This window comes from Marmota monax, unplaced genomic scaffold (genome assembly GCF_021218885.2).
Source record: "Marmota monax isolate L192 unplaced genomic scaffold, Marmota_monax_Labrador192_F-V1.1 WCK01_AAM20220418_F8-fsc00008, whole genome shotgun sequence".
Classification (NCBI taxonomy): Eukaryota; Metazoa; Chordata; class Mammalia; order Rodentia; family Sciuridae; genus Marmota; species Marmota monax.
Genome location: NW_026694432.1, coordinates 5,546,791 through 5,570,813, shown reverse-complemented (window position 1 = coordinate 5,570,813; position 24,023 = coordinate 5,546,791). Strand labels below are relative to the sequence as shown.

Here is a 24,023-nt window from a genome sequence, read left to right as displayed (position 1 = left end):
AACAAAAGTCTGCCACCTTAAGACTAGCTTTTTGGGTTGGGACTCTCTCCAAAGAACTCTTACCTCTTCTCTTATTACCCCAACCCAAGCACTGACCTAAGGACTTCAGCTCCTTTTTCTTTAGATCCTCCTCTTTTTCTTCTTGCCCTTGTTGTGAGGAAGCTGAGGAAAACTGTTTTCTTACTAAATATGGAATCAGTTCACTCCGGATAGAAGTGATTGACCTAGGAAGAAAGAGTGACCAAATATGAGAAAACAGACTGGATTCTATTGGGATCAAAAACTCTGTGTATCTGGGGAAAAGCCAAATCTTAACATACTACCTTGGGACTGAAAGAGATCAAACATGGAATGGATTTGGCAGTTCTGGAGGAGCAGAGGCTCTGAGTTCTCTTTATCTGCCTCGTGGGGTGGGAAAGTAATATACTGAATCTAAGAAAACCTTGTCAAGGTAGAAAAATCTTTCATGTAGTCCACATACATGGTATGTGGAGCATGTATTTGAATGTACATGTATGTATAGGCACAAGTATTTAAACATGGTGCTCTGCCTCCTCATTGGCAACAACCCATGAGAAGGCAGAATATTCTGGTCTTTTGAGGAAAGTTATTTTAAAAATATGAAAACAATTTTTCTTCCTTTCCAATCTCTATATCTTTAATTTCTATTGATTTATTTCATAATTTTAGCATATCAGCTAAGACCTCTAATACATACTGACTAGCAACACCGAGAGCAGTTTTTTTTTTTTTTTTTTGAGATGAGGTCTTGATGTGTTGCCCAGACTGGTGCTGAAACTCCTTGGCTTAAGCAATCCTGCTGCTTCGGTTCCCTGAATAGCTGGAATTACAGGTATGCACCACTGCACTCAGCTCTTTATTCCTGATTTTAAATGGAATTTTTCCATTATTATTTAGAATGATGATTGTTTTAGATTTATTATAGATATCTTTTATCAGGTTAAGGAAGTTCTCTTTAATTCCTAACTTTCATCTATAAATGATACTGAACTTTTTTTTTCTTTTTTAAATCAAGTGACTTTTAAAAAAATAACTTTTTATATATATTTTTATGTGGTGCTGAGGATCGAACCCAGTGCCTCCCACATGCTAGGAAAGCTGAACTACAACCTAGCCCCCTTTCTTTCTTTCATTCCTAACTTATTAAGAGCTTTTATCTATAAATGATACTGAATTTTCTTCCTTCCTTCCTTTCTTTCTTGGTACTGGGGATTGAGTAACACCCCCAGTCCTTTTTATTTTTCCTTTTTGAGACAGGGTTCACTAAGTTGCTGAGGCTCACCTCAAACTTGAGATCCTCCTGCCTCAGTCTCCCGAGTCACTGGGATGAGAGGTGTGAGCCACTGAGCCTGGCACTAAGTTTTATTAAAAAAAAAATTATTTTTTGGTGGGTGCAGTGACACATGCCTATAATCCCAGTAACTCGGGAGGTTAAGGCAGGAGGATCGTAAATTCAAGGCCAGGTTGCCAGCTTGGGCAAGAGAACAAAACCCTGTCTCAACAACAACAAAAAAGGGCTGGAATGGAACTCTGTGGTAGAGGAGGACTCCCGGGTTTAATCCCCAGTACTGGGGGAAAAAAAGAATTTCTTACATACCTGGGGTTTATCGTATTTCCCCCCTTTAATCTGTTATGGTTGTGAATTATATATCTTAAAATTTTATAATGTTAACAGCTGTGTTAAACATAACTATGTATAGGAATATTCTCTCATTGAGTAGAATTATGGGTGATTTTTTTCTTCTTTATGCAAATTATCAAAATTTTAAGGCCTGGGTTGTGGCTCAGTGGTGGAGTGCTCACCTAGCGTGTGTGAGGCACTGGGTTCAATTCTCAGCACCACATAAAAATAAACAAAATGAAGAAGGTATTGTTTAAAAAAAATTTAAAACTTTAGGCTATTCTTTTTTGTTTTTAAAATAAGCACTGACACATTTTATTAAAGAAAAATTGTGCAGGGCTGGGGATGTGGCTCAAGTGGTAGCACGCTTGCCTGGCATGTGTGCGGCCAGGGTTCCATCCTCAGCACCATATACAAAGATGTTGTGTCCACTGAAAACTAAAAAAATAAATATTAAAATTCTCTCCCTTCCTCCCTCCCTCCCCCTCTCTCTCTTAAAAAAAAAAAAAGAAAAGAAAAATTGTGCAGACTGTTCTGGCATACTTCTAACAATATCAGGATCACCTGGATCAATGACAGTGTGCATGCTCTGTACTATTTTCTGCATACTGTACCCAATTCAATATTATCACTGTAGCGATGGACATCAGTTTTGGCTAACATGGCATAGTACTCTATTCAGATTTCTTCAAAGCTGGGCATGTGAATGTACATGTGTATGTATATATAGGCACATGTATTTAAACAGTTATTTGCAAGGATGACCAACATTGCTTTGTCCTGTGTGGTCATTTTCAGAATTTGCTTATACCCCAATACGTACTTTCCACTTTTTATAACAAGCTGGAGCCCAAAGTCAATCAACTCCAGAGACTTTTTCCTCTTATTTGAGGCCACCAGCTTATTGCCTTAGGTAAGAAATGGCCCCCAACCAAGAGCAGCTGCCATGATGGCCGGGGATTAAGAAAAGAACCTTAGGCCATTCTTAAGTTTCTTGCCATTTTTTTTTTCTTTTTTGGTCAGGGTGTGGGATACTGGGGATTGAACTCAGGGGCACTTGACTACTGAGTCACATCTCCAGACCTATTTTGTATTTTATTTAGAGACAGGGTATCACTGAGTTGCTTAGCACCTTGCCATTGCTGAGGCTGGCTTTGAACTCTCGTTCCTCCTGCCTCAGCCTCCCAAGTCGCTGGGGTTATAGGCATGCGCCACCAGGCCTGGCTAGTTTCTTGCCTTTTGTTTTTTTCTTAGCTTCTATGGTCCTACTCTGCTGGTTTGATCTAGACACTCTGCAAATTTAAGATCCATTCTAAAGACTAAGTAGTTCCCAAGCAGACTTTATACTTATTTATTTATTTATTTTTAGTTAAAGGTGCTGAGGATCAAATTCAGTGCCTCATGCATGCTAGGCAAGTGCTCTACCTCTGAGCCACAACCCAAGCCCAAGACTTTACATTCTTACCTACTAAAAAGAATGGGTTCCCTTACATTAGAACAGTTGTGCCTATTTAAATACTAAAGGTTATCAAATAATTTCCACAATGAAGTTAACTTCCATTTTCTTTCATGTAATCATATCATTTACGGAAGGTAAGATCACAGACCAATATGTAGAAGAACTCCCAGAAAGTAAACAAACAAAAATAAAAAATCCCCCCAAATTCTACTCTTTATTTATTTATTTTAAATATTTATTTTTTAGTTGGACATAATACCTTTATTTTTATTTATTTATTTTTATGTGGTGCTGTGGATTGAACTCAGGGCTTCACACATGCTAGGCAAGTGCTCTACAGCTGAGCCACAGCCCCCACCCCTCTACTATTTTTAAATCACCCCAATATAAGCAGTAATCAATCTTGGTCAAGAACTTTGGAGATCTCCCAGGAAGCACGCTGCTTCCTGGTGGGTATCAAGACAGGATATGGGGTAGAAGTGATCAGGAATCTATAACAGGGGAAGAAGAGATCTGATCCTTAATACAGTGAATATGCTTTTGATTTATACTTAGCAAAGGAAATGAAAGCAGCTGGATGAGAGACTAGCACATGTTTTTCAGTTTGCTCTTTCCATTGCACCTTGTTAGAACTTTAAATCATTGGTTAATTTATTTAGCATTTACCAAGCATCTACTATATTCCAGTTGCTATGCTTGGTTTTGATAATATGCTGTTTCTGACTTTAAGGAATTAATAATCCAGTGGGCAGTGGCCTGATATGTGTTTAAGGAGAAAGGTGGAGAGAGATGAAGTTGATCAGGTGGGCAATGGAGCCAGATTTTGGAAGTGTTCTGTGGTGGTCTAGAAAATCTAGACTGAGAAGTCAGTGGTAGATTTTAAACAGGAAAGCGACATGATCAGTAATTTTTCTTTCTTTCTTTCTTTTTTAAATTTATTTTTTAGTTTTAGGTGGATACAATATCTTTATTTTATTTTTATGTGGTGCTAAGGATCGAACCCAGTGCCTCACATGTGCTAGGCGAGCACTCTACCACTTAAGTCACAACCCCAGCCCCCCCTCCTTTTTAATATTTATTTTATAGTTGTAGTTGGACACAATATATTTATTTATTTATTTTTATTTGGTGCTGAGGATCGAAACCAGGGCATCGTATATGCTAGGTGAGTGCTCCACTGCTGAGCCACAATCCCAGTCCCCAGTTTTATTTCCTAGTAAGGTAATTCTGGTAGCAGTGTGTGAGGAAGCCAGGAATAAGGAGACTAAAGATAGAGGAACCAACTATAATATTCTAGGAGATGAGACAAGTAGGCCTGAGAGAAGGGTTAAAGTATAGGTAGCCATATAAACCAGACTGCTACTGCACAGTTCCCCCCCATCCCAGCCCCCATTCAAAGAAGCTGATCATGTAGACACAGGACCACACAGATGGAGAGCAGGTAAGAGGGTAAGACAAAAGCAAAGGCTGAGAAGAGTAAGGATAATTTGAGTCCTGGAGCTACACAGTTCATGGTTTTTGTTATTTTTAAAGGATCAAGTCAAACATCTTTGAAAAATGCTGTGTAAGCTGGAAGTTATTGTATTGAATTTCAATGTGATTTTTCTCCTGATCCTCTGATGGAGATTAAAAATTTCCATATGAATACAAAGAATGAAACAACTCTTACTCTTAGTTTTTTTTCTCCCCTTTTAATGCTCCAAACCAGTGTGGGTAGCAAATGTTCCTTGGCCCCCTCCACTGGAAAACAAGTCAGTTCCTTTTGAAGAAGTGACAAAGCATGGACAGCTGGAGGATTTCAGGGCCATGATATTTACATTATGAACCAAACAGAACTCTCACTGCAAGAGGCAAGCAAACAAGCCTTGGCAAACAGCCCTATCAGCTCAAGGAGGTCAGTGATTTGAAGAGGGGATATGAAACTGTTTTGCCAGGACTCACCCACTTTTGCTGGAGCTCAGCTTTAGGCCAATTCTCATAATGCAGTTGGCTTAACAGCATAGGGGAGGACACAATTACTCTTCCTGCTTCCTAGTCAGAGTGGAGGCAGCTCAAAGCTATGCCAAGAAATTATACAAGGCTAGTGTGAACCACTGTGAACATTTTGACCTTGGCCTAAAGGCTGCTAGAAGGATACAGGGCCCTGGTCAATCTTCTTTTCTCCCATTCCATTCCATTTTTTTTTTTTTTTTAAAGGTGCTTGGGGTAGAACACAGGGCCGTACACTTGCTAGGCAATCTTCCTTCTTTCTTTTTATGGTACTGGGGTTTAACCTAGGGGTGCTCTACCATTGAACTACATCTCTCTTTTTGTTTTTATTTTGAGAAAGGTTTAAGTTAGAGTCTGACCTTGAATCGTTTTTTTGTTATTTTTAAAGGATCAAGTCAATCCTCCTGCCTCATCCTCCTCAAGTCACTGGGATTATACCTGACTTCCTTCTCTCTCTCTCTTTTTTTTTAAAAATTATTTTTGAGTTGTAGGTGGACACAATATCTTTATTTCATTTTTATGTGGTGCTGAGGATCGAACCCAGTGCCTCACGTGTGCTAGGCGAGCGCACTACCACTGAGCCACAACCCCAGCCCCCTCTTTTTTTTTTAATAAAGACTTTTTTTTTTTAAAAGATAGACACCGGGGATAGGCTGGGGATGTGGCTGAAGCGGTAGTGCGCTCGCTTGGCATTCGCAGGGCGCTGGGTTCAATCCTCAACACCACATAAAATAAATAAATAAATAAATAAATAAATAAATAAATAAATAAATAAATAAAGATAAATTAAAAAAAAGACACAACATCTTTATTTATTTTATTTATTTTTATGTAGTGCTGAGGATCGAACCCAGTGCCTCACATGTGCAAGGCAAGTGCTCTACCACTGAGCTAACCCCAGCTCCTCCCTTCTTTCTTATAGTTTTCTCAGAAAGTACCTTCCTTGTTTCATGAAATTGCTATATAAAGATCTTGGAGAAAAGGTATTCCTTTTAATCCTATTTATAAAAATAGAAAACAAATAACCAACAACAGAATAATAATGCCCTTATGTAATAGAATATCATATAGGCAAAACTGAGATTATAAAGAATTTTTGATGACACAGGAAAATGCTCATGAAATAATAATGAAGTAGAAAATTTTAATGTGAATTCAATTGTGTATTTGTGTGCATGTGTGTGTGTGTCTGTGTGTGTGTATATATATATAAAAAATAATGGAAATACATTTAAGTGTTCACAATAGTTACCTTATAGTAGTGATACTTTCCTTTTATATTCTTTTGATTTTTTCAATTTTTACAGTTATAGGCCATTACTTAATATTCTTCCCTTACTTTCTGTGGCATCATTCTTTTGATCTGCTCCTATTCTGATAACTCTTCCTTTGTTTCCCCAATATATCTGGACTGTTTCTGGATTTTTCTTTCCTTTTGGGGGGCAGCCTACCTCTAAGCTATACCCCCAGCTCTTTTCAAACATTTATTTATTTATTTGAGTACTGGGGATTGAACCTAGGGGCAATCAATCACTGAGCCACATCCTCAGCCCCGCCCCCCCCCTTTTTTGTATTTTATTTAGAGATAGAGTCTCACTATGCTTTGTTCTTGGGCTTAAAAAACAACAACAAACAAACAAACAAACAAAAACAACCAAACTCACTTGTTTTTTATACAGGTGAGTTCAATACAGTCTTTGCTTAATTTTGTTTGTTATTGACATAAAGGGCCCACCATGCAATCTCTAGAACACTGAAGGACAGAAAAAGCAAAGCCACATCAATGCTTGAACTGAACAATGAAGACCCATCTGGGCAAGGTGATACACTCCTTGGGAAACTGAGACAGGAGAATTGTAAGCTCAAGCCCAGCTTTAGTGATTTAGCAGATCCTATCTCAAAATAAAATATAAAAAGGGCTGGAGATATAGCTCAGTGGTAGAGCATCCCACCAAAAAATAAAACAAAACAAAAAACTCCACAAAAAAACCAAAAAAACCTGGGCTGTGGCTGTGGCTCTGTGGCAGAGCACTTGCCTAGCACATGTGAGGCACTGGGTTCAATCCTCAGCACCACATAAAAATAAATAAAATAAATAAAGGCAATCTGCCCATCTACAACTACAAAAAATAAACAACAACAACAACAACAACAAAAACAAAGCCCCCTCACAAAACAACCCCCCCGCCCCCCCATAGCAAACAAAACCATCCTTGCCCAAACCAAACCACAAAAGCAAAAACAATAACCAAGGCAACAATTACCTATCTCTAATGGTACTATGTGGTCCTTCATCTTTGCTGCTCACTTTTATTGTGCTTTCTCTATTCCATAACTTCAGCTTGCACGCAGCTTTAATTATCATCATGATTCTGACCTTGCTGTATGACTGCTTACCCTGAACTCCTGGCTTCACTTTGTGGGGCCCATCCTTTCTTCTCTGCATCCTTATATAGCTCAGGCTAGGAAATTATGAGAGTTTTCTTATCTTTTCAGGTATGTTATATGTGCATGCATGCATATCTCTGTAATACGGATATCTAATATCTGTGATAGACATTGCTAGCAATCAGTTCATCAATGGTGACTGATTTTGTTGAGGCCCTGGCTGTATGATGGTGAGCAAATTACTTTTGGGGTGGGAATACTGGGAGTTAGCATACTCACCATGCAAAGTAAGTAGTTTACCACTAAGTTACACCCCAGCAAAAGCAAATGACTTTTAAGCCTCATCTTCTTCCTCTATAATATAAAGATAATACCTAAGGAGAGAATTTAATTTTTTTTTTTTGTGGTGTTAGGGATTGAATTCAGGGCCTTGTGCATGCTAGGCAAGCACTGTGTTTAGCAGCCCCAGCCCTATTTTGTATTTTATTTAGAGACAGGATCTCACTGAGTTGCTTAGCCTCATTTTTTTTTTTTCCCTGAGGCTGGCTTTGAACTTGCGATCTTCTTGTCTCAGTCTCCTGAGCCCCTTGGGATTACAGGTGAGTGCCACCTCACCCAGCTAAAGAACTATTTTAAGGACTGAATGAGCACTCAGTCTAGTAGTACCTGGTACATTGTTGGTGCTATTCAAAGTAATTTTCTTCTCTCTTTTTCCTCTCCCTGCTCTGAAGACCAATTCTAAGACTGTAAGTATTTCACAGTAGGATCAGATTCTAACACTAAAAGAGATTGATTGTAATTTTATATTATTCTGGACAAGAAGGAAGTACTCAATTCTTCCTTTTAAGACTAATCTTAAGAGTACAAGACCTAAATAACATGATTAATGAGGAAGATCTCATATTTTTCTCAATTCTATAAAGAATATACTTTCTTTACAACTGGCTATAAAATATTAACAAAACAACCATGTACTAGACTGAAAAGATAATTTCAATAAATTTAGATAACTTGAAATACTATAGCAAATATTTGATAATATGATAAAATTGGAAATAAATAACAATAACAACAAAATTTAAGAAATAAATTCATTCTTTCCCAGAAAGAACTTATTATCTTAATACTTGAATCAAAGAGGAAATGTAAACTGAAATTGCATAATATCTAAAAATAATGCTTTGTATCAGAATTTATAAGATGTATCTAAAGTATTCAGAATGAGATTTATATTTAATATTTTATCAGTAAAAATAAAATTCACTATAGGAAAGTAGAGTACAGTTGGGAGGATAATTGATAAAACAAAGATTAATCTTCTTTAGGTCTTTTAAATGCACTAGCAAGTTAGGGAAAAGGAGAGAAATACCCCCCCATCCCCAGGAATTCTTTGCTAAACAGAAATCAGGACTAATCCTGGTATAAAATGCCTGTCTCCTGTGGCATTAGCTTAGGAAGCTAGCATACTGCTTGATTCCTTTCACTGAAACAGTGTCAGTCTAGGACCCTGACTCAGGTCTCTATTTTGGCGCAACACCTCCTAAAGCAAGCAAAAAACTGGGCCAATATTTGGGTTTCTAGATCTCCTAAGAGTCCCGCTTCCTTAAGCTTACTCCAGCTGACATTGAAAATGAGTGAGGAACCTTTAGCTCACTACTGAGCATCAAGAGGCATCACCATCACAATATTCAATCTAAGCTCTGCTCTGGCTATGGATATACATTTTGAATTACAATGTTCAAGAGAGTTTTTTGGTACATTCATCTTCATATATCATTCAGAATTGGATTAAAAACTTCAAAGGGTTAGGAGTGTAGCTCAGAGGTAGAGTGTGCCTAGAATGTACAAGACTCTTGGTTAGATCCCCAGCACCACAAAAAACAAAAACTTGGTGTTTTTTTTTTTTTGGATACTAGGGTGGATTCCAGGGGCACTTTACCATTAAGCTATATCCCCTGTCCTTTAGAGAAAGAACCGGGCTAAACTGCTGAGGGTCTTGCTAAGTTGCTGAGGCGGCTAGTCTCAAACTTGCAATCCCCCTTCCCCAGTCTTCTGAGTCACTTGCGTTCCAAGTATGTGCTACCATGCCCAAACAACAAAAAAATTAAAATGTGTAGAGTTCAGTCACTAAGCTTCTAGTCTAAGATAGTACAGATTTTCTAATCCACACAGGTCTTCCTATAGCTTTTCTGCTTAGTCAAATGCAGATAGCCATGTTTCTTTTTTCACAGGTGTACTAAATTATATCTGTTGTTTGCACTGCATCTCTTTCCTTCCACTCACCAAGCTTTTGGTGTTTTTAGATACAGGAAGTGCATCAAAACTGGCCTCATCTTGCCTGCTGTAGCTTATTTTTAGCTCATTAGTCTTGCTAAGTTGCTGAGGCTGGTCTCAAACTTGCAATCCTTCTGCCTCAGTCTCCTGAGTTGCTTGGATTCCAAGTGTGTGCTACCACGCCCAGTCAAACAAACAAACAAACAAACAAACAAAATTAAAATGTGTAGAGTTCAGTCACTAAACTTTTGGTCTAAGATGGTACAGATTTTCTTATCCACACAGGTCTTCCTATAGTTTTTCTGCTTAGTCAAATGCAGATAGCCATGTCTCTTTTTTCATAATTTGATAATACTTTCATAATACTGAATGCCTTGCCAATCCAGGTAGGTATCCATTCCATTCTCAAAGAATTTGGATGGGGCTGGGCATGATCGCACATACCTCTAGTCCCACTAACTTGGGAGTTTGAGGCAGGAGGATTGCAAGTTCAAGACCAGCCTCAACAGCTTAGGAGGCTTTGAGCAACTTAGCAAGACCCTGTCTCAAAATAAAAAGGTTGGGGATGTAGCTCAATGATAAAGTGCCTCTGGGCTCAACCCCCAGTAACCCCTAAACAACAACAACAACAACAACAAAAACAAACCAGAATTAGGATGGGAGATGTTAACATGTAACAAATAACAAAAGAGAAACATTATTTAACAGAAAATTTGAAGTCTTTTATACAAAGAACATGGAGTAGAATATTTTAACTTTCATAGGTTAAATATAGCAAAGGATTGTTGAAGCACAACTTTCTTGAAGTTGTATTGCCTAGGTTTACTCTCTCTTTTCCATTACTAAAGGAATCATCACTTTCTGACAAGATTATCATATAATGACTCCTACTTACCTTGAAGCAATCTCTTTCCCATGCACCATGGTCTGTTTCCCTGCCAGGTTGTATCATTGCTCATTTCATATAAGACTATTGTGTTGACCTTTTAATTCTTATTTATTTTTTTGAGACAGGCTGTCCTCAAACTCTCAGTCTCAAGCAATCCTTTTGCCTCAGCCTCCTGAGAAGCTGTACTACAGGCGTGTGCCACTGCACTTGGCCAAGACAGTCTGTTTAAAAGTTTGTAACTCCGTGCTCAGCCTTCAAGGCTTTCTACACATTGCTACCTACCACCGAGCTATTTAAATCTCATCTTCCACAATTTCTCAAAGACCTCCATTATTCTAGCCAGGAATAAAGAATCTCTCTCAAGTACCACCCACTATACCTTTATAGTTTTTCTAATACGTTGAAATTTACCAATTTTAAATATATGTCCTTTGATTCTAAAAACCCTGAGAGATAAAGATAGATAGGGAGAAGAAAGGGATAAATGTCTCTAACAGATCTTAAGAGAAAAGAGATAAGTGTCTTCAACAGATCTTGAGATGGGGAGGTAGTTAGAGTTAAGGCTCTGTATCAATCTTTATTATACCAGGCTTGGAGAAAGTCCCATTCAACAGAGATTTTGGACAGGAATGACAGTTACAACATCAACTTCAGGTCTATCCTTAGGGCACACATAACTGCACTATATTTGCCAGGTGTGGGAATAGTACTGGTAGTAGCTAAATGAGCTAAAAATAAGCTACAGCAGGCAAGATGAGGCCAGTTTTGGTGCAAAACTGCCTGCATCTCTGAACACCAAAAGCCACAATCCTATTTGACAATACTAAGAAAGTATTGTATTGTTAGTATTTTTTTTAGAAGTGATAATGATATTGAGGTGTTTTATAAGAATTCTTATATTTTAAAGATATATACTGAAATATTTAAAGATTAAATTATGAGCTGTAGCATATAAAAACAAGATCAGCCATGTGCTGATAATTGTTGAAACTGTGGGATGGATGAATGAAAGTTCATTATATTACTTTCTCTATGTATTTGTGTAAAATTTTCCATAGTAAATAATTTTAAAAAGATCATAGTCTCTATAATTTCTGCATCCCCTTTCAGCACATAAAGGTCAGGGCCTATTTCATTTTCATTTGGGAGTTTAAAAAAATCCTTTAATAGCCAACAGTCAGTTTCACATTTTTACTACAAACTGATAACTAGGAAACAGATTTTGGATCACTCTTTAAATCTTGGAAGCAAGTATCCCTGCTGTTTGAAAAGCAAAGTCTTCAAAATCCACCATAGAGTTTAGGATGTAAGTTCTATGAGGGCATGGCCATGTTTGCTTATTCACCATTGATCTCATGATTCATCTAGCACAATGCCTCCCTCTTAAGAAGTGCTTAACAAGTACATATTGATGGACGGAAAAAGAACAAGTCATAGGGGAACAGGGCATCAGTGTCCTGGGAATGTGAAACAAAAAGAACAATCTTACTATTAGCTCCATCCTATAGGAGCTCAGCCGGTGTTGGGGTGAAGGCCAGGATGCTGCAAGAAAGCTCATGCAGGGCACAGAGGAACATTTCTCCTTTCCTTAATATTCCTGTATGTATCCAAGTCCATTGGCTCAGGGAAGAGCTAGTGTTTATACCCAGGTTCTTAAGGTTCCCTGCCCAAGCTGCTCTGAGGGAACTTCCTATGTAGGGCTTGCTTTCTGGTCTACCAGTGCTACTGGAGGCAGAAACTTATCCAGCAGTCATGAAGGGAAACTAGTTACTCTTCTTCTTTTTTTTAATATTTATTTTTTAGTTCTAGGTAGACAATATCTTTATTTTACATTTATTTTACATTTATGTGATGCTGAGGATCAAACCCAGTGCCTCATGCATGCTATGTGAGCACTCTACCACTGAGCCATAATCCTAGCCCCTAGTTGCTCTTCTTAATATGCAGTTATTAAATATTTTCCTATCTATTTCTCTGAGGACTCTAGCTGCATTTATTTTTTTAATCAAAAATTTTTCAAGCAGGTGTTATGGCACATGCCTATAATCTGAGTGACTTGGGAAGCTGAGGCAAGATTGCAAGTTTGAGATCAACCTCAGCAATTTAGTGATACCCAGTCTCAAAATAAAAAATAAAAAGGGGCTAGGGATATGGCTTAGTGTTTGAGTGCCCCTGAAGGTTTAATCCCTAGTATAAAGAAACAAACAAAAAACAACTTTGAGATCAGCCAGGTGCAATGGCACACACCTGTAATCCTAGCTACTCAGGAGGCTGAGGCAGAAGGATTGCAAGTTCAGGCTACTTAGTGAGACCCTATCTCAAAAAATAAAAAGACCTGGGTATATAGGAATAAAGGAAGGAAGGGAGGGAGAGAAAGTGGTAGAGCATCCCTGGGTTCAATCTCCAGATCCACCAATCCTTGAAATCCAACTTCAAAAGAAGGTTTTCTGCAGGGCATGGTGGCACATACCTATAATCCCAGCTACTTGGGAAGCTGACAGAAAGATTGCAAATTAGAGGCCAGCCTGGGTAATTCAGCGAGACACTCTCTCAAAATAAAAAAAAAAAAGGTGGAATGGGGCTGATGATGTAGTTAAGTGGTAGAGCACACCTGAGTTGAATCAAAAGGAATTTTTTCTCTTTGGAAACCCAAGTACTGTGATGTACCAGATATAGTCTGTGGGAAGTATTTAAGGCCCATAAATGTATTTTCAAAGCAAAATAGAAAAAAAAAATACCAAAATTTGTTCGTCTACATTCATGACAGTTCACCCAAAGGAATTTATTCTCTAAAATTGGTGTGAAAATTGCTGTTTTTTTTTTTTTCCTTCTTCTTCTTTCAGTGTATGTCTCTAGCTCTTTGCTAAGAGGGCCTATCTAGAGGATAATTGCCTAGGGGAAGGAAATGTTCTTGGAGACAAACAGCATAAGAACTGGGAAGCTTACACTGGTAGAAAAAGGGAAGAACAGCCCGAGACTGTACAAAAAGAGCCATCGTGGGTAATTCTAAGTTTTTGTTTTCTGGTTTTGCTTTTGTTTTGCTGTGCTGGGGATTGAACCCAGAGGTGCTCTACCACTGAGGTACATCCTCAGCACAAAATATTTTACATTTTGAGATAGGGTCTCACTGAGTTGTCTAGGCTGGCTTCGAACTTGGGACACTCCTGTCTCAGTCTCCTGAGTAGCTGGGATTATAGGTATGTGCCACTGTGCCTCGTAGGGTAAATTCTGAAAAATTATTTTGCTGTTTTTTTTCTAACATGGGGCTTCAAAATATAAGCAGGAGACCCTTGGTATGGGCAAAAATAAATAATATACCAAAAACACTATTTCATTTCCAAAACAATGGTGAGACTCAACTATGTAATTTATATAAACCGATGTCTAACTTTAAGAAGGTTTAAGTTGAGGTGGGGATAGTTTAGTGATGTAGCCCTTGCCTAGCATGTACAAAGCCCTGGGTATGATCCCAAATACAAGGAAGGAGGGAAGGTAGGAATAAAGGAAGGAAGGGAGGGAGAGAAAGAAAAGAAAGGAAGAAAAGAAAACAAGAAGTGGGGGAAGAAGAAAGAAAGATTATCTCCCTCCTTTTTACCTGTTTTCCATTAAGAAATCCACAACATATTTTTTCAAGCAGTATAGATGGGCATCCACAAGGCCGGTATGGAAGTGTATTCTAGGGTACCTGAAAAAAGAATAGGAAAGAAGATGCTTATAATCAGGTAACAGGGATTCCATTCTATCATCACATAGTAGGCATCTGGAAGTGTTTAAGGCTTAGAGCCATGCTGTCTACCCCCCACCCTGGAGAGACCAGGATGGTGGACACCACCTTTGATCCTACCATTTAAAATCATAATAGTTCTCTATAGAAACACTCCCTCATACTCTTGGAGGCTTTTAGGCTTCAAAAGCAATTTGGCAAGTCTTCAAATCACTGACGATCCACTTTCTATTATGTCACATACTCCTACTCACAATTCTTTTAACTAACATTTTCCTGCCTCTACACTAATTATCCCACTTTCTGAAGGCTACACTTTAGCTATATTTTCTTTTTCCTCCAAGATCAGGCATGTATTATTCTATATTCATAGATGAAGCAGAATTCTATGAAAACTCCTAACTCCTTACTCTCACTCATCCAGCAGAACTCATCCAAGATACATTTCCTCCAGGAAACCTTCACTTAGAATCCTAGTTAGTGCTCCCTCAGTACTCGGTGCCTACCTCTACCAGGTAACTTACCATACAATAATGGAATAGCATATTTACTTCTCTCTCTCACTAGACTGAAATACAGCAGAGATTCATCTTCATAGCCTTAGCATTCAGCATGATTCCTGACAGAATGTCTAATTAAACAATTGTTGAATAAATAAAGAATTGAAAACATTGGATCAAATCAAGGCATCTGGCTAGTTGCTATTTTAGTTTGCCATCTCTGATTTCAGCTTTTAAAAAATGCCAGGTTTGCAATCTCCCAGGTTATCTTAGTATTTAATGAAAACAAATAGCTGGGGAGAAGTGGGAAAAAGTGGAGTGAAAAAAATGGAGAGTCCAGTTATAGCTGTCTGGTTGTAATCTTTCTTCTGTGTTCCTGTCCTCTGACTGGCTTATAGTTTTAAGGAAAATTATTCTCAAAAGATCTAGAAACCCTGAAGTACTTACATAAATTAAGGTGTACCACCAAGGGCTTTTACTCCTTTGGGAAAAGGGGCAAAAATATTTCCAAAAGGGAAACAGAGGAGCCAGAGACTTTGGAATCCCACACACAACACAACACAACTCACAAGCCAATCAATGTACACAATGAGGGTGAAGGAAAGAAAGAAAATCCAACTTTCTGAAAACCCCATTTGCTAAATGTGAGGGTAGTTGCACTCTTTTGTTCATCTCCTATTTTACAAATTCTTTTAATCATATATTATTATTTAATTCTCACAAATAACTTCTGATATAGATATATTACTCTCATTTTTATTGTTGAGGTCAACTTGAACAGCCAGGGTAAGAATAACTTTAAAAAGTTTGAACAATCACAGTCTTAACTGTTATCAATTATAAATGGCACTAATATTCATATAGCACTTCAACGTTTTTTGGTACCAGGGATTGAACCTAGGAAGGCTTAACCACTGAGCCACATCCCCAGCTTTTTTTTTTTTTTTTTTTTAATTTTCAGACAGGGTCTCACTAAGTTGCTAAGGGCCTTGCTGAGTTGCTATGAGGCTGGTTTTGAACACTTGATCCTCCTGCTTCAGCTTCCTGAGTCACTGGGACTACAGGCATGTGTCACTTGCACCTGGCTTAACTGGCATTCTTAAAGAAATAAAAGATTTAACTGGATATAAATTTGGGATATGGTGAAGGAATGGAGATGGGTAATTTGGCGATTTTTCTTTTTTCTTTCATGTTAAATATGTAGTGATTTGGGACTGGGATACTAATGACATTTAAATTGCTAAAAAAAAAAGGAAGTTTCTTTATTTCATTTATTGTCTTTGAATAATATTAGAAATAAAGATTTATTTTTATTTTTCTTATTTATTTTTGTGGTGCTGGGGATTGAACTCAGAGTCTCATGTAAGCTACATCCCCAGCACCCCCCCACCAAAAATAAAAAAAACCTTACAAGATACACCAGTAAAATCTGGGTAACTGGATTACTCTCAGGATGATGTTTTGGGTATGTATATAATAAGGAATGAAACCAACAAATGGAAATAAGACAGTTAGAAGTAGTTATAATTTTTTATAAAACAAAAACAAAACAATTTTCCAACCATAGGAAAAGTCCCTTGCAATAAAAAACAGTTTATGAAAAATCTGTGGGAATCCTTTCAATGATAAAATGAAAACAAAAGCACAAAGAAATGGTATAAAAAGTTTAAACTTCAAAGTCAGTAAGATCATTGAAAAGCCCCCACAGACAATTTCTCCTCTTCCTTTAACAAAAATAAAATAAAAAATAAAATAAAATAAAAATATATGTACAAATAAAAATTTTAAATATTTTAAAAAATATCTATAAGAAAATAAAAAGGAGTTGCTGAAGAAAAGATCTTAGAAAAGCAGAGCAGGACAATGAGCAAAGATACTAGTCTAGGATGCCCAGGACAATTTAAGCCATTAGGAACATAAGGAATACCTCTGTTATTATTACTTATTTATTTTTGGTACTGGGGATTGAACCTAGAGCACTTAACCACTGAGCCACATCTTCATCACTTTTTATTTTTTGAGATAGGTCTTGCTAAGTTGCTTAGTGCTTCACTAAAATGCTAAGGCTGGCCTCTAACTTGCAATCTTCCTGCCTCAGCTTCCTGAGCCACTTGGATTATAGGCGTGTATCACTGCATCCAGTGCCTGAGTTATTTTTATAGAAATGTTTTTAAAAGAATAAATTGCAGATTTTAGAATTTGTATTTGTAAAGTTTAAATTTTTGAGGGAAATAAAATAAGTTTTATAGAACAAAACCAATAGGTCAAATAATTAAAATAACAATTAAAAATTCATTTCTAACCTGGCACAGTGGCACACACCTGTCATCCCAGCTACTCAGGAGGCTGAGGCAGGAGGACCACAAGTCTGAAGTCAGCTGGGGCAACTTAGTGAGACCCTGTCTCCAAATAAAATTTTAAAAAAAGGGGCTGGGATATAGAGCACCTTGGGTTCAATCCTCAGTACCATACATACACACATAAATATTTTTTAATTAATTATTTAATTTTAATTAGGTATATATGACAGTAGAATGCATTCTTATTCATTGTACAATTTCTCACTTCTCTTGTTGTGCATGATGTAGCGTCACACCATGTGTGTAGGCATATATGTACCTAGGGTAATTACGTCCATCTCATTCCACCATTTTTCCTGCCCCCATACCCCTCTGCACCTCTCTCTCCACTTTGCTCAATCAAACTTCCTCCATCCCACCCTCCCCACCATTATGGATCAGCATCCACTTATCAGATAAAATATTTGGCCTTTGGTTTTTTGAGATTGGCTTACTTCACTTAGCATGATTATTCTCCAACTCCATCCATTTAACTGCAAATGCCACAATTTTATTCTCTTTTAATGCTGAGTAATATTCCATTGTGTATATGTACCACAGTTTCTTTATCCATTCATCTATTGAAGGGCATTTAAGTAGGTTCCACAGTTTAGCTATTGTGAATTGAGTGCTATGAACATCGATGTGGCTGTGTCACTATAGTATGCTGATTTTAAGTCCTTTGGGTACAGACCAAGGAGTGGGATAGCTAGGTCAAATGGTGGTTCCATTCCAAGTTTTCCAAAGAATCACCATACTGCCTTCCAGATTGGTTACACCAACTTGCAGTCCCACCAGCAGTGTATGATTGTGCCTCTTCCCCCATATCCTCACCAACACTTATCACAAATATTTTTTTAATATTATTTTAGTTTTGATAGGCCTTTATTTTATTTATTTATATGTGGTGCTGAGAATTGAACCCAGTGCCTCATACATGCCAGGCAAGTGCACTACCAGTGAGCCCCAGTCCCACAAATATTTTTATTAAATATTTATTTTTTAGTTGTAGTTGATCACAACATCTTTGTTTTATTTATTTATGTTTATGTGGTGCTGAGGATCGAACCCAGGGCCTTGCACATGTGAGGTGAGCGCTCTACTGCTGGGCCACAACCCCAGCCCCCTCCCCAAATATTTTTTAACAGTGATATTACTTTAGAATAATACCACTGTTTGTGAAATAAATATTGGGAAGCATCAAACAATAAGCATTTACAATTTCACACAAAGATCAATGGCATTTACCTATTTAATTTTGTAGTATTAAGGATCAAACCTAGAACCTTGTGGAGCATGCCTGTAATCCTAGAGACTTGGGAGGCTGAAGTAGGAGGATTGCAAGTTGGAGGCCAGTTTCAGCAATCTGGTGAGGCCCTAAGCAACTTAGTGAGACCCTTCTCAAAATAACAATTAAAAAGGGCAGGATGTGGCTCAGTGGTAAAGTACCCCTGGGTTTAAGCCTCAGTACCAAAAAAAAACAAAAAACAAAAAACAAACAAACAAACAAACAAAAAAACCCCAAAACTTCATGAAAGTTCTTAGCCTATTACATAATGGAATATCTATACCTGCCCTCAGTGCCACACAGAGTCCTGGCTTTGGCAGTCTCATAACCAGCTGCACATGAGCACCCATGTCTGCATACAGCATTTCCAGTGTATAGTGAAGATTTCATTCTGAGCTCAGCTGGGGCCATATTTCTCAGTTGATGTGGTACTTTCCTTTCCTTTCCTGTGAGGCAATCAGCTCCACAATCTCTTTTCCCTCCATGTGTTTCAATGTCTATTGTGAATTTCACCTTATCCAAAATTCTCCTGAGACTCTGTAATCCACCTCCTTTGACTGTGAAAGGTCCATGAAGCTCTAATGCTCTTGCAGTGTGACAATGGGTGAAGTGAAGTAGGTATGTACAGGGCACTGGCTCCACTGGCCCCCATTTTCTCTATAGAGGCAACTGTCTTATTTCCCACTTCCTTTACTCTTCCCATTTTGTCCTCTAGGTCTTTTGTCTACTCTTTTATTCTGCCTCCTTATATCCTGGGCATTTTTTTTTTCTTTCAGGATCAGCTTGTATCTACTTCCTCCAGGAATCCTTCATTCTCCACTTATTTTTTATTTTTTTTTGTAGTTGTAGATGGATAGCATGCCTTTGTTTTGTTTATTTTATTTTGTTTGAACTCGATTACTGTGCCACATCCCCAGCCCTATTTTGTATTTAATTTTGTTTATTTCTGTATGCAGTGCTAAGAGTCGAAAATAGCGCCTCACACATGTTAGGCAAGAACTATGTCACTGAGCTAGCTCTCCCCCTATTTTACTGCTGTTTTTTTTTTTTTTTTTGGTGCTAGGGATTGAACCCAGGGCCTTGTGCATGTGAGGAAGCCCTCTACCAACTGAGCTATATCTCCAGCCCTCCTCCTCCTATTTTAAATCATACTAAATGGCTCCTGGAATAGATTGGGATCTTATCATTATTTGTTCTTTTCAAATGTACATAGTACTGTCTATTGAAGCAGATAAAATTCGGGGCTGAGGTTGTAGCTTAGTGGTAGAGTGCTTGCCTAGCACTGGGTTTGATCCTCAGCACCACATTAAAAAATAAACGAATAAAATAAAGGTATTGTGTCCACCTACAACTAAAAACATTAAAACAAAAAAGAAGATAAAACTCCTTCCGAACAATGATTTTTGAAATTCAACATACTTAGGAATCTAACACTGAAAACACATTCTATAACATTTACTGATGACCCAAACTGCAACAGGCATTCAACTAGAATAAAGAGACAACAAGATAGACCTGGTCTCTTACACAGTGCACTTTATAGTTTTTATAGCAATTTTTCTCATTATTCCTTAAAAAACAGAATTTCCTGCTCTTTTCTTTCTTCTTGCCTCCCTCTTTCCTTTTGTAGTAAACTATATTTAACATAAAATTTATCATTTTCAAGTATACAGTTCTGTGGCATAAGTACACTTACATTGTGCAACCATCACAAATACCCATCTACAGAACTTATTCATCTTCTCCATCTGAAACTCTACCCTCATTAAACTCCAGTTTCCCCATTTACTCCTGCCCCCATTCAACAATCTCTTCTCTATAAATTTGAATACTTTAGGTACCTCTTAAAAGAGAAATCATACAATATTTGTCCTTTTCTGTCTGGCTTATTTCACTTAGCAAAGTGTCTTTATGGTTCATTTTGTAGCAGTTATCAAAACTTCCTCTTTAAGACTGCATTATATTTTGTTATATGTATATAGTATATACCACATTTTGTTTATAATGCATTTGTTGATAAAAAAGTTGCTTTCACCTTTTGGTTACTGTGAAGAACACTAAAGACACGGCTATAGAAATTGTGAATTGAGTCTCTGCTGCTTTATCACGTACACTTATTTTTTTTTTTTTTTGGTACTGGGGATTGAACCAGGGGCACTTTACCATGGAGCTATATCCCCAGCCCTTTTTATTTTTTATTTGCTCAGGCTGGCCTTGAACTTCTGCCTCGGGCTCCCAAGTTGTTGGGATTATAGGCATGTGCCATCCAACTGGTTTAGAATAATTTTTAGTAAGGAAAATTTCAAACATACACAGAATGAGAGATAAATTTTTATGTACTCATCAACCAGATTCAACAATTAACATTGTATCAACCTTTTAAATTTTTTACTATAGTTTAATTATGGTTGAATTGTATCTGTCCCTAAAAGATGTTGGGGTCCTATATCCCTCAGTATCTGTGAGTGTGAAATATTATTTGGATATACGGTCTTTGCAGATGATCAAGCTAAGATAAAGTCATTAAAGGGGCACAATTCAATGTAACTGGTGTCCTTATAAAAAAGGGAATTTGGACACAAATACAGACACACAGAGGGAAGACAATATTAAGATTCAGGGAGAATGCCATTTATAAGCCAAAGATACCTAAAGTTTCTAGAAGCTAGGAGAGAGGCATGGAACAGTCTCCCTGTCAAGAAGTAACCAGCCCTGCTGATATTTTGGACTTCTTGCCTTAAGAACCATAAGACAATACATTTCTGTTGCTCTAAACCACTCAGTTTGTGGTACTTTGCTGTAGCAATACTGGCAAACTAATATAGTTTGTTTATTTTTGCACTACTGGAGATAGAACCCAGGGCTTCATGCATGGTAGGCAAGTATTTTACCACTGAGCTATATCCCACCCCCTAATACAGTATTTTAAAGCAAACTCCAGATATAACTTTTTTTTTTTTGCGGGGGGTGGGTGGGTGGGTGGGTAACAGGAATTGAACTCAGGGGCACTTAACCACTGAGTCACATGCTCAGCTCTATTTTGTATTTTATATAGAGACGGTCTCACCAAGTTACTTATCCCCTTGCTATTGCTAGGGTTGGTTTTGAACTTGTGATCCTCCTGTCTCAGCCTCCCAAGCCACTGGGATTATAGGCTTGCAACACTGCACTCAGCCAGATTTAACGTTTTATCTATAAATACTTCAGTATGAGGAATATACATTTCTAACTGATAAGATTGGACATTAAAATATAATCATTATGTCAATACCATACCTAATGAAATTATCAATGATTTCATAATGTCATCTAATATCCAATCTCCATTTCAGATTTGTCCTTTTACAGTTGATTGTTTGAATCAGGATCCACTTAAGGTCTCACACAGCATTTGGTTATTTCATTTTTAAAAAATTTCTGTTATTCCCCCACCAAGCCACTGATCTGTTAGAATAAGTCATCTATTTTGTAGAATACCCATGTTCTGAATTCAACAGATAACTTGGTCTTAAAAAAGAAAACACCCTTATTGAAGTATAATTTACATACCATAAAGTTGACCTGTTTTAGGCATACAAGTTAGTGATTTCTAGAAAATGTACAAAGCTGAACAACTATCATTACATCTAGATCCAACACTTCTATTATTCATGTAAAATCTTACATTAAGCTGGGCGTGGTGGCACATGCCTGTAGTCCCAGTAACTCGGGAGACTAAGGCAGGAAGATTGCAAGTTTGAGGCCAGCCTCAGCTACTTAGCCAGGCCCTAAGCAATTTAGGGAGACGGTGTTTCAAAACAGGGGCTGGGGTTGTGGCTCAGTGGTAGAGCACTTGCCTAGCATGTGTTGAGGCACTGGGTTTGATTCTCAGCATCGAATATAAATAAATAAAACAAGGTCGATTGACAACAAAATATATATATATATATGGATGTGGCTTAGCACCCTCTGGGTTCAATCCCTGGTAACAAAAACAAACAAACAAAAAACAACTTCACATGACCATTTGTAATCAATTAGTCCCCTTTTCTCACTCTCTCTGGCAGTCACTTATCTGCCCTCTTGTCTCTACAGATTTGTTTCTGTAAAAAGTTTTCCTGCATTAAAAAAAAAAAAAAATACATAGTCTTTCTAGTGGGTATGAGGTAGAATCTCATCATGGCTCTTATTTACATTTCCCTATAACTACTGATGTTGAGAATCTTTTCATTTCCTTCTTAGCAATTTATATATCTTTTTTTTTTGGCAAAAAGGCCATTAAATTCTTTTGCCCATTTTGAAATTGAGTTGTTAGTCATCTTATTAGACTGTAAGTTCTTATCTTTTTGTTTTCTTAAAACTATCTTTTGAGGTTCAAAGTTTAATTTTTTTTTTTTTTTTGGTACTGGGAATTGCACCCAGGGGCACCTTACCATCGAGCTATGTATTCCCAGTCTTTTCTTATTTTTAGACAGGTGGCTATGGGTCTTACTAACCTGCTGAGCCTGACTAAACTTGCAGCCCTCCTATTTCAGCCTCCTGAGTTACTGGGATTACAGGTATGTGTCACCATGTCTGGCTAAAGTCTTAGAATATATTTATTTTTTTTCTTTTATGAAGTATGTGTTTGGTATTATATCTAAGAAGTCTTTGCCTAACTCAAGTTCACACAGATTTTTGTTCTGGTTTTCTTTTAAAACCTTTACAGTTTTAGCTCTTAACATATGTTATGTTTGTATTCTATTTTCATCTTTGTATATGGAGTGAAGTAAGGTTCTAAATTGATCTTTTTGTATGTGAGTATCAAATCCTTCTAGCACAAGTTGTGTAAAAGACTATCCTTAGCCCACTGAGTTGCCTTAATATTTCAGGTAAAAATCAATTGACCAGACTCAGATGAGTTTTTTTGTTCTTTTTAAAAACTGTTTTGGCTATTCTACATTTTCTGCCTTTCCATATAACTTTTAGGATCAGCACATCAATTTGTGCAAAAATTCTCTTGGGATTCTGATGCAGTTTGTATTGAATCTATAGATTAGTTTGGGGAGAGTTGCCCTCTTAACAATACTGAGTTTCCTAGTCCAGGAAGATGGATGTGTTTCCACATATTGATATTTTATGTAATTTCTCTTGCAGTGTTTTGTAGTTTTTCAGCATATGTCCTGCCCTTCTTCTTTCATATTTATTCCTATTTTTTTCTTTTTGATGCAATTGTACATGGAATTGTTTTCTTATAATTTAATTTTGAGGTCATTCAATGCTATATAACTAATTTTTGTATACTGAGCTGTATTCTGTAATCTTGCTGAATCCTTTTTACTTGTTCCAGTAATTTTATGGATTCCTTGGTATTTTCTACAATATTATCTTATTGTCTGTTGAAGTTAAATGTTCCCAAAGCAGCAGCTGCCTGTTTTTGGCAGATTACTTTTATTTATTTATTTATTTTTTTTTGAGAGAGAGAGAGAGAGAGAGAGAGAGAGAGAGAGAGAGAGAATTTTTAATATTTATTTTTTAGTTTTTGGCAGACACAACATCTTTGTTTGTATGTG

General features: G+C 37.3%; 1 protein-coding gene and 1 pseudogene across 4 annotated transcripts in view; both read right to left on the bottom strand.

Annotated features, from left to right (window-relative positions):
- Eif2b3 (eukaryotic translation initiation factor 2B subunit gamma) overlaps positions 1-24,023 on the bottom strand; it is a 106,637-nt gene that overhangs the window by 21,315 nt on the left and 61,299 nt on the right. For all 4 annotated transcript variants that reach the window (XM_046468879.2, XM_046468880.2, XM_046468876.2 and 1 more), the window contains 2 exons: positions 14,237-14,326; positions 97-224 (listed from right to left, as the gene is read on the bottom strand). In XM_046468879.2, the coding sequence (XP_046324835.1) occupies positions 97-224; positions 14,237-14,326 (218 nt within the window). The remainder of the gene's footprint in view (positions 1-96; positions 225-14,236; positions 14,327-24,023) is intronic.
- On the bottom strand, positions 234-13,636 carry LOC124075298 (large ribosomal subunit protein eL30-like; annotated as a pseudogene).